The 17654-nt window shown below is 36.8% G+C and overlaps 1 protein-coding gene across 2 annotated transcripts in view; it reads left to right on the top strand.

Moving 5' to 3' along the window:
- The window catches only part of CTNNB1 (catenin beta 1), a 41354-nt gene that overhangs the window by 11775 nt on the left and 11925 nt on the right, over positions 1-17654 (top strand). For both annotated transcript variants that reach the window (XM_047874602.1, XM_047874603.1), the window contains exons 2-4: positions 16420-16480; positions 16913-17140; positions 17353-17606. In XM_047874602.1, the coding sequence (XP_047730558.1) occupies positions 16468-16480; positions 16913-17140; positions 17353-17606 (495 nt within the window). In that variant the 5' untranslated portion in view covers positions 16420-16467. The remainder of the gene's footprint in view (positions 1-16419; positions 16481-16912; positions 17141-17352; positions 17607-17654) is intronic.

Here is a 17654-nt window from a genome sequence, read left to right on the forward strand (position 1 = left end):
CTTTCTTGCTTTATGTTTCTCCATAGCCCTTGTCACTCTCTAACATAATATTTTGGTTTTTTTGATTGTTTGTTTTCTTTTTTCTTAGCCTACTAGAATGTAAACTCCAGGAGGACAGGGATTTTTGTCTGTGTCCTTCACTGCTTTCTTCCTCCCAGTGCCTAGAGTCATACTACATAATAGATGATCAGTAAGTATGTGTTGAGTGAATCTTTTCATCTCATTTAGATCATTCCCAGTAGCATACAGGTATATTCCAGACATTTGCAGAGATGGTTCCTTCTTGTCATTTATGGCTCCTGTTTAGATACCACTTCTACATTGAGGTCTTTTCTGTCCGCTCATTTTAATTTTATCATATTCTATTCTTTTATTTGGTTTGTGGCACTTAATTATACTCTGAAATAACATTGTTTACTTGTTTGTTCTTTCTTCCTCTCCTGATCTTGTCCTGATTTTAGATCTCTGGTACTCAGAAGAATGTCTAGAAGTTATGGGTGCACAGTAAAGGTGTGTTGGCTGGGTGAATATTTTAGAAATGACACCCTTTGTTTTCCTCCGGCTAATGCCCCATTTATTTCTCTGCTCTATTTCATGGTGTGTCCATACCCTATGGACATGTCTGCACTTTTCACCTCCCATTCCAGTTCATGCTCTGCTTTCGTTATTCCAGCGAATATGCTCTGCTGAGCTCCTATTGGACCTGCATGTTGACCAACCATGTGGATACTTTTTAGCTTTAGTCTTGCCGCACCACCTAGCATTTGGTATTATGTATATATTTCTTTCTTCCTTCTGCAACACCTTCCTTCTGCTCACCAGTAGAATTTTCTGTGGTGGTGGAAATGTTCTACATCTATGTTGCCCGGTGTGGTAGCCACCAGCTACATGTGGCTCTAGAGCATTTGAATATGGCAATATGAAGAACTAAATTTTTTATGAAAGTAAATGTAAATGTACATAACCGCATGTAACAAGTGGCTACCATATTGGACAGTGCAGTTCTAGAAACATTCTCCTCTTTTTTCCTACATTGCACTAAACTTAGTATCACAACTTAATTGCTCAACCCAAATATGTAGGACTCTTCTTTAATTCCACGTATCCTACTTTAATTCCTCTCATTTATTAGAACTAGTCCATCAACAGTCTATTGTTTCTACCTCCAAAGTATTTCTCCAGTGTAGCTATTTTTGTGCTTAGTGCTACGATCTGAGCTTAAGCTGCCACCCTCTATTACCTGGACTATTTGCTATGGTTTCTTTACAGGTTCCCTTTTTTATTTCTTGTTCTCTTTCAGTTGTTTTCCCATATAACCAAAACCAGCTTTAAAAACTCCATGAGATCTTGTTATTAACCAGCTTATGACCTTTCGTGGACTTTCAGTGGCACTTAGGAAAAAGAAATGCATTCCTTAACCGAAGGCTAGACAGCCCTACACAGTCTGACTATTTTCAGCCTCATCTCATTGCATCCACTCTTTTCCCACTATAATTGAACCACTCTGGTCTCAAGGTTTAGTTCTTAAAGTGATCGGGTCTTCATGACTCTGGGCTTCTGTACATGTTATTTCTTGTTTCTGGAATGTTTCTGCTCTGCTCCTTACATGCTGGCTCTTTTGCATCCTTCTTCAAGTCTCAGCTTGAAAATTACCTTCAAGAAGGCTTTGTCCACTCTAAAACCTTCCATTTGTCCTTGTGTCATTCTACTCCCTTCTTCCACTTGTGACTTAGTTACATACACTTATCACTCTTTGTAATTATTTATTCACTTATTGTCTCCCTTCCGGTCAAGGATGCAAGGACCGTATCTGCTTTAATTGCCACTGTATACCCAGAATCTATTACACGTCCTCGCGAGTAGCGGTTACATAAAAATTTGTTGAATAAATTTGTTGAATAAATCTTTTTTTTTTTTAATATGAAATTTTTTGTCAAATTGGTTTCCATATAACACCCAGTGCTCATCCCAACAGGTGCCCTCCTCAATGCCCATCACCCACCCTTCTCTCCCTCCCACCACCCATCAACCCTCAGTTCTCAGTTTTTAAGAGTCTCTTATGTTTTGGCTCCCTCCCTCTCTGACCTTTTTTTTTTTTTTTTTTCCTTCCCCTCACCCACGGTCTTCTGTTTAGTTTCTCAGGATCCACATAAGAGTAAAAACATGTGGTATCTGTCTTTCTCTGCCTGACTTATTTCACTTAGCATCACACTCTCCATTTCCATCCACGTTGCTACAAAAGGCCATATTTTATTCTTTCTCATTGCCACGTAGTATTTCATTGTGCATATAAACCACAATTTCTTTATCTATTCATTAGTTGATGGACATTAAGTCTCTTTCCATAATTTGGCTATTGTTGAAAGTGCTGCTGTAAACATTGGGGTACAAGTGCCCCTATGCATCAGCACTCAATAAATGAAATCTATGCATACGTTGTATTCATGCCCTTGGTATTGCTATGTCCTTGAACTGTTGAGTAAATGAAGGAATTGTGGGAAAACTTGTGAAACAAAATCTTGATTAACAAATCGGCAAATTGAGAAAACAAAAAACAATATGCCAATGAGACATTGATATATACCTCCAGGTTATGACTCATTTACTGGTGTATTTTTGGACTTCGAACAGATTTAGAGCTATTATTCCTTGAAGGTTTTTTGTATTGAGATAATGAAAGTAGTCACATTTTGAAAATAAAAGCTTTCTAGCTCACTCTACCTTTTGTAATATTCTGCTATTCTTTCTAAATATAAGAGAGCCTCATGATTATGAAACTTGTTACTATGGTAAAGCTGTCAAAGGCAGCAAAAATGTCCTTCTGTTTGGGAGAGTAACATAAACTTGACATGTATGGTGGGGTATTGAAGGTTGCTAAAAGATTAAGTAATTAGAATCTGTAGTGTCTTAATGAATAGATGCTTCTTTAGGAGCTGGTCCTGGGGTTACTCTGTGGAGTCACATTTGTTTTAATTTAATTTAATTTGAGTTACTGACTAATGTTATATATATAAAACATTATACATATAACATTGTTATGCATGTAATAGCATGTTATATATAATAGAATTGGATCATATTTGTCTATAGCTGTAGCTCTTCTTCGGGGGTATCAGTGTCAGCAACATGTATGACGCTTCAAACAAATTAAAAATTGCAATGCCAGGGTCCTATCCCAGTTCTACTGGGATAGAGAACCATGGGGATGGAGCAGAGTCCTCTTGTTTTTTAAATTTCCAGGTAAGAACCATTGGAAGGATCTGGTAGTCAGTTTAAAGGGTCCTTCAAACAAAGTTGGAGATCTTTATAGTAAAAAAAGATTTTTAAAGGTATGCATATATTGAGGCTTAATTCTGGTTTAGTCTATACCCCAGTCTTAATGGCCTAAATTGGTTTTCCTAAATAAATGGTCTTGTGGCCTTCATATGTCATTTGGTCCAGTTTTGTTTTTTACACAACCTGTTTCTGAAGATACAGGCAAAAACTGTGTGTGACCTCTCAAGTAACCTGTTAACTCACTTAAAAACCCTTTCTGTTATGGGTCTTCACATTTAGGTTTAATGTACTTAATTAAAATGTAAACTCACTTGCCTTTGGTTTGTTGCCAGTGAAAGTATGTAATAAATAAATGAGGGGATGGTCAACTTCTGTCCTCCACCTGTTTCTGTATGGCCTGAGAACTAAGAATACGTTTTATATTTTTTAATGACTGATTAAAAAGTCAAGGATAAGATCTCTTGACATGTGAAATTATGGGAAATAGCAGATTTGCAATTTCCAGGAGTAAAGTTTTATTGAAGTACAGCCATGCTTGTTCATGTGCATATTGTCTGTGGTTGCTTTCACACTACAAGAGAATTGAGTAGCTGTGACAGTTTTTTATTTTAATTTTTATTGTTGAAGTATAGTTGACACACAGCGTTGTATTAGTTTCATGTGTACCACGTAGTGACTTGACTGCTCATCATGATAAACAGTTGCCACTTATCACTATACAGTGCTATTACAATATTATTGACTGTGTTCCCAATGTCGTATTTTTCATCTCTGTGACGTATTTGTCTTATGACTGGGAGTTTGTACCTCTGAATCCCCTTCACCTATTTCACCCATTCCCCCACCTCTTCACTGTGGCAACCACTAGTTCTCTGTATTGATGAGTCTTTCTGGCTTTTTGTTCTTTTTTTTTTTTTTTTTTTTTTTTTTTTTTTTTTTTTTAGATTCCACATACAAGTGAAATCATATGGTATTTATTTTTCTTTATCTGACTTCACTTAGCATAATAATACCCTCTAGGGCCCTCCATGTTGTCATGAATGGCAAGATTCCTTTTTTTTTTTTTTTTTTTAATTTTTTTTTAGTGGCTGAGTGGTATCCCATTGTGTATATGTATACCACATCTTCTTTATCCATTCATCTGTGGATGAACATTTAGGTTGCTTCCATATCTTGGCTATTATAAATAATGCTGCAATAAACATGGGGTGCATATATCTTTTCCAATTAGTGTTTTTGTTTTTTTTTGGGTACACACCTAGTTGTGGAGTTACTGGATCATATAGTATTTCTATTTTTCATTTTTTGAGGAACCTCCGTACTGTTTTCTACAGTGGTTCCACCAATTTTCACTCTCACTGACAGTGCACAAGGATTCTCTTTTCTCCACATCCTTGCTAGCTCTTGTTATTTCTTGTCATTTTGATATTAGCCATTCTGAGTTGTGTGAAGTGATATCACATTGTGGTTTTGATTTGCATTTCCCTGATGACTAGTGGTGTTGAGCATCTTTTCATGTGTCTTTTGGCCATCTATAGGTCTTCTTTTGAAAAATGTTTATTCAGGTCCTCTGTCCAATTTTAATTGGATTGTTTGGGTGTTTTGGTGTTGAGTTGTATAAGATGCTAACCCTTTATCAGTATATCATTTGCAGGTACCTTCTTCCATTCATTATGTTGCCTTTTCATTTTGTTGATGGTTTCCTTTGCTGTGCAGAGCTTTTTATTTTGGTGTACTCCCATCTTATGGCCCACAAAGCCTAAAGTAATTACTGTCTGGCCCTTTACAGAACAAGTTTGTTGACCTCTGTTTCAGATGAGATATGTTCTTTCATAAATGAATATTTCATGTTTTTAAAGGAATTTAAGAAGTCTCATAGGTTATACATAATTGTTTGTTGGCTGTCTAAGCCTTTGTATTACATTTTATTCTACTGTCTAGTTTTTGAACATCTTTCTTATTGGCACATTTAGTCTGCCAAATACCTAAAAGCTTATTACATGCTAAGCACTTTGGATACAGTGTGCAACTAAAGGGCCCCAGCCCTCACAGGGTTCACACATTGAACTTTTTTTCTTATTTTTTTAAAGGTCTGTGTGCTGGTATGGTGGAAAAGGGAGACTCCTACAAGTGAAAAAGAGGAAGGTTATTGCTGAGGGATAGAAAGCATTGCATTAAATAAATTACTCCTAGAAGTCATTGACTCCCTGCCATTAATTCTTCCTATAGTCGGAGCCTAGAGATCAACATGTAGAAACTCTCTCGAAATAACTCTTCCATCTCCTTGGCATGATATACTCGTGTTTGATTGCATTTTCTTGTCAGCAGTAGTGCTGTCTGGCTAGGCACATAGTCAAAGTATGAAGTATATAGTGATTCACATCTTAGATTGATCTTTTTCTGTAGTCGCTGTTCAAAGAATATAGTTCTTTTTGTTAACCTTTCTCTTGAATTGATCTGTAACATTGTTAAATACTAATTGTCTTTAACTTTGGGGTGCGAGTGGGATATGTGATTTGATTAAAAGGGCACATGACTCTGAGCTTAAATGTAAGACCTGGATTTCAATTTTAACGGAGCAACTATGCTCATATTAACGGCTGCTAGTCAGACTTTTAATCTAATAATTTGGGGAATGTTGTCTACTTACAAGGTTGCTGGGAAAATTCAATGAAATAACATTAGGCTCAGAACTAAAGTTACTAAGCATTTAATAATGGTACATTGTTAAATACATCAAGGGCAAAATTAGATGTTTACCTGATGTTACGAGGCTGCATCCTCAAATTATGCTGTAAAATATATTATTTAAAATAAGTCCACAAAACTTGGCGCATTACATTGTGATGCAGTTGATTCTTAGAATAGTACCACTTTAGTAGAACAAGAAATGAATGAAAATCTCTATGAAATTACTAAAAAATAGGAAAACTATTGATACAATTAAATAAAATGTTATTTGTCTAGGTATTTAAAAACTGCAGTGAGTTTGATCTCCTTGCTTTTGGAAAACATTATTATCCAAAGAATATGTCCTTTTTTTTTTTTTTTTTTAAGCAATTTGTTCTTGCCTTGAGGTACTAAACGGTTGCTGAGAAGTTACCATCTTTCCTTTGCAGAAAGTCTATTTTATGGGCCACTTAGCTTTTATGCTTAGAAACATTTCCTTAATGCTGTGTATCACTGGGTAACACACATTGGGGCTAAATGATTTATTTTCTTGGAGACATATAATTATTTTAAAGCTTATTTATTTTGAAAGAGAGAGAGTACGTGTGCCCGCATGTGCACGGGAGCAGAGGAGGGACGGAGAGAGGGAGGGAGGGAGAGCCTGATTCAGGGCTCCATCTCACAGAATCCATGAGCTGAAATAGGACGCTCAACCGACTGAGTCACTCAGGCACTGTGGAAAAGTATCATTTCTAATACTAATGTATTTAAAAAAATTTTTTTAATGTTTATTTTTGAGAGAGAGACAGTATGAGCCGGGGAAGACAGAGAGAGAGAGACAGAATCTGAAGCAGGCTCCAGGCTCTGAGCCCATGCGGGACTCAAACTCACAAGCTGTGAGATCATGACCTATGTGGAAGTCAGATGCTTAACTGACTGAGCTACCCAGGTGCCCCAGATACAAATGTATTTTTTACATGCATTTAATTCTGGGAATGTATGCAAAAATGTCATAAAATGTGCAAATGCTTTGCATATTAGATATGTGGGGTTTTTTTCTGTGTCTTTTTTCATTCATTTTAAAGGCTACATAGTTATCCACTACTGCATCTCACCTGGATGATTTACCACTTACAGTAGCTTCCTTATTGGTGTCCCTGCTTTTCTTTGGCCCCTCACCATCTTTTTTTCCATACACACACTTAGAATGAACTCTGGAAAGACTACATCATAGTACATGTGTACCTCTAGTGGCTTCCTAGTGCACTTTGGATTTTATTCTATATCCTTGTTGATCTGGTCCTTTCTCTTTTCATAGTTCCCTGATTTCTTGTTACACTGGTGACTTTTTAGTACCTTTACCAAACAGCTCATACCTTCCTTTTCACTTTTTTTCTGCATGAAGTGTTCTGCCCCATCTTAAGCTGGCTCGTTCCTCCTCCTCTGCTGAAATGTTCCTGTCATCCCATGCTTACCTAGAATAGCCCTTCTCCATCATTCACTCTCTTCTCACCTTGTTTATTTCTTTCACAGAAGTTCTCTTTAAATTGTTTTGTTTTTATTGCTTAACTATCTAGTAGCCGAATCCAGGCTTTACTGGATGTACAAGCTTGAGTCTCAGACTCTGGTATTCACTCTTACTGCAATGCCAGTAACATGAAAGGTGTTACATGTTTGTTCGGCGAGTGGATAAATTATTGTTCATTCATTGCCTTGTTGATGAGCATTTGGGTAATTTCCAGGTTTTTTTTTCTTCTATGAATGCTTCATTGTGCAGACCTCTTGGCATTCTTCTGTGAATATTGCTACAAATTATGTTTCTATTATAAAAGTGGAATTTTAAAGTCAGAGGTTATTTACACATATTTAATGGGTAGTGCCAACCTACCCTCCAAAAAGTTTCTGGTAGTTGAACTACAGTTGATTCTTGAATAATGTGGGGATTAGGGGCACCGGTTCCCATGTAGTCCCAAGTCTGCATAAAACTTTGACTCCTCCAAAACTTAATGGCTAGTAGCCTACTGTTGATAGAGAAAAAAGCCTTAGCAATAGCATAAACAGGATTAAAACATTTTTTTGTGTGTGTTGTATGTATTAAGTACTGTATCCTTACTATAAAGTAAGCTAGAGAAAAGAAAATGTTAAAATCATAAGGGAAAATACATTTATTATAGTACTGTACTATAAAAAAACAAAAACAAATGTATTCAAGAAACAAATGTTGACCAGGATGTGGAGAAAAAGGAACCCTCTTACACTGTTGGTGGGAATGCAAATTGGTGCAGCCACTGTGGGAAACAGTATGGAGGTTTCTCAAAAAATTTGAAGTAGAATTACCCTGTGATCCAGTAATTCCACTACTGGATCTGTACCCAAAGAATACAGAAACACTAATTTGAAAAGATACATGCACCCTTACGTTTATTGCAGCATTATTTACAATACCTAAAGTATGGAAGCAGCCTTAAGTGTCCATCGATAGATGAATGGATAAAGAAGATATAGTGGGTTGTGCGTATGTATCTATACCTATACCTATACCTATACATCTATATTTATGTCAGATCCATAAGGATATAGAATAAAATCCAAAGTGCACTAGGAAGCCACTATAGGTGCGTGTACTATGATTTAGGCTTTTCAGAGTTCACTCTAGGGTGTGTTTGGAGAAAAAAAAAGATGGTGAGGGGGCCAAAAGTATACACACACACACACACACACACACACACACACACACACACAGTGGAATATTATTTAACTGTAACAAGGAATGAAGTCTTGCCATTTGCAACAACATGAACAGAGCCAGGCAGCATGATGTTAAGTGAAATAAATCTGTCGAAGACAAGTAACATATGATTCCACTCATACGGAGTTTAAAAAGCCAAACATGAGCAAAGGAAAAAAGAGAGGCAAAACAAGAAACACTCTTAACTGAGAACAAACTGAGGGTTGAATGGGAGGTGGGGGAGAGGAGAAAGTGGGTGATGGGCATTGAGGAGGGCACTTGTTGGGATCAGCACTGGGTGTTGTATGGAAACCAATTTGACAGTAAATTATGTTAAAAAAAGAAAAACAGACTCAACTATAAAGAACAAACTGATGGTTACCAAAGGGAGGTGCGTGCGTGGGGTTGAAATTGGGGATGGGGATTAAAGAGTATACTTAATCATGATGAAAAAAAAATCACGTAAAGTGCAGCCGCGCATTTCGAACCCTTGTTCCAGGGTCAACTGTATCGTCTTAGCAGTCGATATTATTAATCTTTTAAATCTGCTGGGCTGATATGCAAAAAATGAATGAGTTTAAATTCTTTTGTGTGTATTTATTGCTTACTTTGTATTTTTCCTTTGAAATGATGGTTTCTGCCCTTTCCCTGATTTTTTTTTTATTGATTTGTCTTTAGTTCTCTGTGTACCAAGGATATTAGCCTTAACTAAGAGAAAACCAACAATATCTTTATATAGTACAAAACGATTTTCCAGCCAAGAAAAAAATAATTACATTTAATTTTGTATGTACTTTGTTTTTATTGTTGCTTTTATGCATGAGATCTTTTTGTGATTATGATTTTCTAACCTATTTGTACATAGGAAAGTAGTTTGTACATAATGGTCACTTTTTATTAACAATTTAGTTTAACCGTGAACTGTTTTCTGTGCAGTATTATCACTGTGTAACTTAAAAGTTGTAAAAGTGTCTCTAGAATGTTAGTTAACAAAGAATGTCCTCAGTTTAAAAGGATTTCGCTAATCATCATTTTATGAACTTAAGAGGAACAGGATTTTCAGTTTCAAGATGTAGTGGAAACAGATCCTCCCACATAGCTGCAGTCTCTAGCCTTCTAAAATAGATTTGTAGCCTATTGAGCTACTGTGACTGCTGCCTCTTCAAGGAGACGGGAGTATTTTATCCTCACTTTTGGTACTTGAATTGTAAGGTTTAGCTGGTGTGACAGAAGTGTACATGAAACATTTGTGTCTTTTATGGATAGTTCCATTTTAATTGTTAGACAGGTACAAAGATTTTCTTATATTTTAAAATCATATTTGGGGTTTAAATTACTTTACCTGAGATGCTGATGTAAAACTATTTCCTTATTTTATTTTCAGTCAATTATTCTTGCTACGCACAGTATAGAGAATAATGTAACAAACAGCCATGCACTCAGGGGTGGCCTAGATATTAAGAGGTGTATGTAATTTTGCCGTATTTATTTTATCTTAAAAAAATGCAAAAGAGTTGAAGCCATCTTTAATACCCTTCTTTCTTGATTCCCTTTGTGCCCAGGTGTTTAGAAGCTGGCATGTAATCTTTGTACTTTTACCACATAAACAGTATTAAACATTTTGTTTAACTTAGCTGGCATAAAATTATATTTGGAAATTATAAAAATGTGCCTGTGTAGATAGATAAAGCCTGTTTATTGTGTACTTTGAAATAACTGTGTTTTAAAATATCAGTGTTTTCAGTTGCTTAGAGTACTGTAGGCTGAAGAAAAATCATCTGCTTTTTGTAGTGACTTGATCTTAGAGTGAATAAAGTAAAAGTTTGTTTTAAAACATTCTCTTTTTTTTTTTTTTTTCTGGAGTATCAAGACTATTTTAGGATTATGTTACTGACCAGAGATTATGTATGAAGGTACTCATTGGTGACAGTAAGGATATATCATAAGTGTAAAGGATATTACCATTATCACATTATTTTAAGTAGTGAAATCATATTCTCAGACACACATGATAGGCCTAAATATGCTGTATCAGTGATTATTCAAGGAACTTCTTATATATAACATATACATGTACCCTATGAAAATTTAAAAGGACTACCTCTAGAATCTGGCAAGGGGCACATGAGTGGCTCAGTTGACTGAGCATCTGACTCTTGATTTTGGTTCAGGTCATAGTCTTGTGGTTTGTGAGTTTGAGCCCTGCATTGGACTCTGTGCTGACAGTGGGGAGCATGCTTGGGATTCTCTCTCTCTCTCTCTCTGTCTCAAAATTAAAAAAAAATTTTTTTAAAGAATCTGGCAAGCCAAGAAGGCTGTACACGTGGCAAAAAAAAAGGGTTTTTTGAGTATTTAATCTCAGAATTTAGAGAAACTTACAGGGTGGGGTAATGTGTATATTACATGGGAGGACATAGCTGCTACAGGATGTCCTGAGGTAACAGTTGATGCTGCTCCACCTCGGTAGGCTGGCCTCTCATACGGGGCCTTCTCTGAAAATTGTATCAGTTTATGCTCCATCAGTCTTTTGGAGCTGTGTATCAGAGGCCCTAAAAGTTTTTACCCTTTTAGCAGTCCTCATGTGGAAGGGAAGTGGAAGAAGCTAAAGAGAATTATTTATATGCAAACGTGTTTGTTCAGCATTGTTTGAGTAGCAAACTAAATGGGGGAGGACAAACTAAATATTCAAGAATGGGAGATTTGGCTAATTATAGTACAGATATATGATACAAATGAAAACACTTTTAGGCATCTACAATAAGGAATAAGGAGTTGATTTATATATATACATGCATATATATACATATATAGTGTCTACAGTAAGGAATAAGAAATTGATTTATATATGTGTGTGTGTATACCTTTTTTAAGTTTATGGGGGGCAGGAGGAAGGGGAAGAGAGAGGGAGAGAGAATCTCATACAGATTCTGCTCTGTCAACACAGAGCCCGATGCATGGGGCTCGATCCCATGAACCGTGAGACAATGACCTGAGCTGAAATCAAGAATCAGACGCTTAACTGACTGAGCCACCCACACGCTTCTGATATTTATATTTTTATAATAAAAGCATACTTAATAGTAAATTTAATAAAATACCGAATATACCAAAATGTCATTAATTGTGGGAATGACAAAGAAAAATATTTTACACTAAGCATATATTACTTTATAGGTAGGGTAGAAGATAGAGAAGACCATAAAATGAAGGAAGGAAAGCGATCATTTGGGAAGTGTCCTAATTTTTCCCAGTTCATATTTCTTCCAATAGCCATTTTACACCTATGTATTTAAAGTAATAGCAAGGGCGTCAATATTAGGAATTTTGGAGGAGCAGAGGTGTCACTAGATATTTATATTCTATTGACCAGTGTAGGAAGACTCCTCTCAGAATATACACAGACACAGCTGAGGAGTAAAAGTAGAAAAGTAACTAGATTGAGTTGTGACTTAAAACTGTTAGTGATAAGGGGCGCCTGGGTGGCTCAGTGGGTTAAGTGTCCAACTTCAGCTCTGGTCATGATCTCAACCGCTTGTGGGTTCAAGCCCTGAGACGGGCTGTGTGCTGACAGCTCAGAGCCTGGAACCTACTTCAGATTCTGTGTCTCCCTCTCTCTGCCCCTCCCCTGCTCACGCTCTCTTTCTGTCAAAAATAAATAAATGTTAAAAAAAAAAAAAAAATTAGTGATAAATGAAAAGTGCCTAAACAGAAGATTTGAGGAGAGTATAAATTTTGTGAATGGCAAGATATTAGTAGTGACAAGAAAAATGCGTATGTATGTGCTTTTAGATTTACAAAACAAATTTTACTTAGAAATGTTTTTAATCCTTGAGGATTTTTTTTATAAGTTTATCATGCTCCTGAAATAGAGTTGGGTTTTCTTACTTTAAAACAGAGTAAGTGATTGGTTTTTGTTCTTTTAGTACAGGTTACTGGAAAGTGAATTGTTAGCATGAATGGCCAGTATAAAACTGGTTTTATAATAGATCTGCTTTATTTTTATATAGCAAAGTTACTCCTAGTTAGTAATACTCAAATTTTTGAAATCTAGGGTAATTAAGATAATTTGTCCTAATAGGAACTGGAGAAGTAAACTTCAGCGTGAGACCTCTATCATGTCAAGAATTCTCACATTGACTTTGACAGAAGGCCATTTAAAGTACACAGGGTGAAGTAGAGGCTCCAATTCACTCATTGTGAACTGGATGGAGTAGCAGCCTTACTGAGGCTGATCTTCTATAGTAATGTTTTCGTATGCAAGAAAATATCCTTTTCATAGCCACCTGATGAACTACTACTAGTAATAATAATGTATATAGTTTACTTTAAAATTATTCTGTGGGTGGGCACAAATACTGCCTGATGTTAACAGTTGTTAAGTATAGGTAATGTGGGTGTTCATTATACAGTTGTGTCTACTTTCCTGCATATTTGAAAATTTTCCTAATAAGAAAAAAGAAAAACCTAGAATACTTAAGTAGTCCTATTAAAAAAGTTGAAGGAAAAATTACTCATAGTAACACTTTGGATAAGATATGGATCAGAATGAACTTTTCACCTAGATAGAAATTATTGTATATAAAGAGTGTACATTTTTTTCTAAGTCTTTACAGATTTTAAATCAGAAGTAGCAAGATAAATTTTGAGGTGTTCTTTACAAATTATATAACTGGAAAGAATATATATTTAACAAAAAGAAAAAATAAAAGGGTGCATGCGTCCATTACCTCACTAAACTGGATAAATTGGCGATCCTGGCAACCCTCTTTCTTTGTCAAAGTACCACTTGGTGGGGATGAAGCTGGCAGGACACAGAGCATCCTAAAGTATTCTGTAGTTTGTGATCACTGCATTTGGGAACTTCTAGTACTTCATAACTTGTTAGCATTATCCTCCCTTTATCTTGAGTTGGTATTCCCCATTTTTGTTTCTCCTAATTCTTTTTGAAATGCCTATTAGTTGGCGCTCTGATCCCCTAGATGATCATCTTGTTTCTTCTATTTTGTATTTTGAATATCTTTCTCCTTTATGTTCTAGGAGTTTTTCTCAACTTTGGTTATCTGGTGAGCTTTTAATTTATTATTTCCAATCTTTATGAGGGTAGTAAATTGAAACATTCTGTTTCCATCCCCCCACCCTTACCCCTATTTTAAAATCCTGTGTTTCTCTGGAGTCCTCGTTTTTTCTGTTACTTCTTTCTTGAACTTTTTCCTTTGCTCTTGAAGGCTTTCCAGATGTGTTTGGTAAGCTTTGGTTGATTGGGAGCTTTAGGATTGGACCCCTAATGATTGACAGGGTGTAGTGGAAGGAGCCAATCCTTGGGCTGAAAGTTCTGTCCAGAAGAAGAATGAGGAAGGCTTTCCTTTTGGGCAGGACTCTGGCCTAGATCTCTTTGGACAGTATATTCAGTTTCTTTAGTGAATAGTTCTCATAGTTTTGGTAAATTTGGATTCATCTGCAGTGTAATGTAGGAGGTGAGTTGATATATACTGTTGCTTATGTAGATCCCCATTTTCATTCCTATTTTTTACTTCTCAACCTGCTGGATTGATACTTGGCCTCCTTTACGACGTAGGATTGTAGACTCACTGTTATGTATGCTGCATAAATTTTAAAGTATATAAAAATAATAGTATTGAGGAATCCTCAACATACAAATAGATATTGTAAGTTTGGAGTATGAACTTGCTTTTTCCATAAAATCATTATAAATTGTGGTCAAACTACAGGTCATCCCATATAAACAGATTTTACACAATAACATGGCTAAATATTTTGCCTTTGCATCAACAACAAGGAAACAATACTGTAAATATTTTTTTCCTTGAAGCCATGTACACTTGAACGTTGAACAACACCGACCCCCTACACAGTCAAAAATCTGTGAATAACTTTTGACTTGCCAAAAACTTAGCTACTGGTAGTAGCTTTTTGTTGGACCAGAAGCCTTACCAGTAACTATACAGCTGATTTACACATATTTTGTATGTGTATTATAGTGACTAGTTGGTTTCTGAGCCCTGTGGCATTGGCCAAAGGAAGAGCCCAATGTAGAACTTGTTTTAAGTTGCCTTTCCCGGAAATAAACTGGAAACTGGAGTGGAGAACTCAGTTTCCAGAGAGGTGGAAAAATGTAAGCTAAAACACAGCATCAGTGAACAGAAACCTTGGGTATTTCTCAGTGTGGTCTGTAGATCGCTTGTGCATCCTAGAATATTCATTAAAAATTCAGGTTTCTATGCCCCACTCTAGTCCTATTGAATCAAAACATTGAACACACATAATCCTGCTTAGTATCTTAAAAGATTCGTATTGACAGGAATCACCTTCATTTTCTGTCCTTCATTTTGCCTTGTACAAAGATTGTCAGTTGTTTCTACCGTGGAACTAACACAGTTGTATCCACAGCTCTTGTCATCTTTACGTGTCAAGTGACCTTTGTGGTTCTAAAAATCTAGTACTGGAAGAGCAATTTTAGGAATAATTAACACATGCTTCCTTTACATAGAGCAAATAGGACTTTAGAACGTAGTTTCCAACTTTCATTAAACATATTTAAACTCTGTTTTATGGTGATAGAATACACAGTTCACACGTAAATATTTTAGTCCATGTCTTTACGTGTTGGTAAACCATTATGTTAATTTGTAGTGCAAGATAAACTTGTTTAGGGGCGCCTGGGTGGCGCAGTCGGTTAAGCGTCCGACTTCAGCCAGGTCACGATCTCGCGGTCCGGGAGTTCGAGCCCCGCGTCAGGCTCTGGGCTGGTGGCTCAGAGCCTGGAGCCTGTTTCCGATTCTGTGTCTCCCTCTCTCTCTGCCCCTCCCCCGTTCGTGCTCTGTCTCTCTCTGTCCCAAAAATTAAAAAAAAAAAAAAAAGATAAACTTGTTTAGGGGAATATTGTGTTGTAAAGGAAGTTTTGTTATTAGGAATATCTAGTGGCCATGAGCCTTCAAACGGTTCTCATTTGCAATTAGTTTCCTATGTGATTCAGTGTTTTCCTGAATGTTACACAGTAAAGCCAAAATGCAAAGATGCTAAGATTTTTATGTATATGATTAAGTTTTTCATACTGATAAAACATTACTCCAGTAATACTTCTGTTTATAATACATCATTGCTATAAATTTGAACTAGAAAAAATTTACTAAAAAGATTCTTTTTGTGTTGCAAACTTTCATTTGAAAAGTAATTTTACTTCTCAGTAAAAGATCTAAAATCCAGTGTTCTGATCCATTTGCTTTATAAAGGTATTTTATGTGGCATTGTATTGTATCAGTAAAGAAAAACCATTTAATGAAAATTTGGTCTTTTTTAAAACCACTGTCCAAAAAGATCTATGAGTTTTTCAGTGAAAGAAGTTAAAAAGGGAGAACGCTTTTGGGAACTCAAGGAGGAATTGATTTTGAATACTTTTTTTCCCCCACCTTGGCTTTCACTATAAATTTTCTTCATCTGCATCAATAATTGTGCTTTTTGACATCCTGAATAACTATAATTTGTATTCCTACTTAAAAAGAGGTGCTTGTTAAAGAGGAGTTTTTACTTGGAGTTTTCACCAATGATGGAGCTGTGGTTGAGGTGTATAGAGGAGACCGTGGGGTTTGGGTTTCACGATCACATGGTAAAAGGGGTTGCGGCTATTTATGGATGTGGTCCGTAGTATTTATCAGCCCATTGTAGTGGCTTAAAAATACTAAAAACAAGCAAATTTTAAATCCTAATGACTTGATTAACTCTTTTAGGGTATCTGAAGCACACCATACACCGGTTTTGAAAATCCTGTGTGGGCAATGGCTACCCAAGGTTTGTATCACAAGTCTTTAGTTACTGAATTGGGGCTCTGCTTCATTGCCATTAACCCAGTCTGGCTCAGAGCCCCCTGCTTTACTCTCTCCCTGCTTACTTGTCAGGCTACCTTTTGCTCCATTTTCTGCTCACTCCTCCTAATGGCTTGGTGAAATAGCAAACAAGCCACCAGCAGGAATCTAGTCTGGATGACTGCTTCTGGAGCCTGGATGCAGTACCATTCTTCCACTAATTCAGTGAGTAACTGTTAGGTGGTTCCCTAAGAGTGTAGATATTTCCTCACTGAGCTAATCCTGGCTATCATTGTTATTCTTGGCTGTCTTCCACATTTAACTATTTCTAACAATATTTCAGTGGGTCGTATCCCAGATTTTTTAATGAAGATAACATTTCCTTGGCAGTAATGCGAATGCTGTTGGATTTTTCTAGCTGATCTGATGGAACTGGACATGGCCATGGAACCAGACAGAAAAGCAGCTGTCAGTCACTGGCAGCAACAGTCTTATCTGGACTCTGGAATCCATTCTGGTGCCACCACCACAGCCCCTTCTCTGAGTGGTAAAGGCAATCCTGAGGAAGAGGATGTGGATACCACCCAAGTCCTGTACGAGTGGGAACAGGGGTTTTCTCAGTCCTTCACTCAAGAACAAGTGGCTGGTAAGGGTGTTACATTACTGCCTTACTGAAAGTCAGAATGCAGTTTTGAGAACTCTTCTTACAGAAGTTGGTGTGTAAGTTTAAGTGGTGTCAAGAAAGGGGGGCGGTGGCAGTGTTACCTTCAGGTAACATTTCGGTAATGCGTTTGGTGTAGCACGTGTTCAGCACAATGCTGAATTGGGAATAACGGGTGTTGAATTTATCTTTTCCAGATATTGATGGTCAGTATGCGATGACGCGAGCTCAGAGAGTGCGAGCTGCTATGTTCCCTGAGACTTTAGACGAGGGCATGCAGATCCCATCCACACAGTTCGATGCTGCTCACCCTACTAACGTCCAGCGTTTGGCTGAACCATCACAGATGCTGAAACACGCAGTTGTAAATTTGATTAACTATCAAGATGATGCAGAACTTGCCACACGTGCAATCCCCGAACTGACAAAACTGCTAAACGATGAGGATCAGGTCAGTAATGACGAGGCTGGCTCGCGATCTGCTTTGAAGGAAACTCTC

The sequence above is a fragment of the Prionailurus viverrinus genome, chromosome C2, assembly GCF_022837055.1.
Source record: "Prionailurus viverrinus isolate Anna chromosome C2, UM_Priviv_1.0, whole genome shotgun sequence".
NCBI lineage: Eukaryota > Metazoa > Chordata > Mammalia > Carnivora > Felidae > Prionailurus > Prionailurus viverrinus.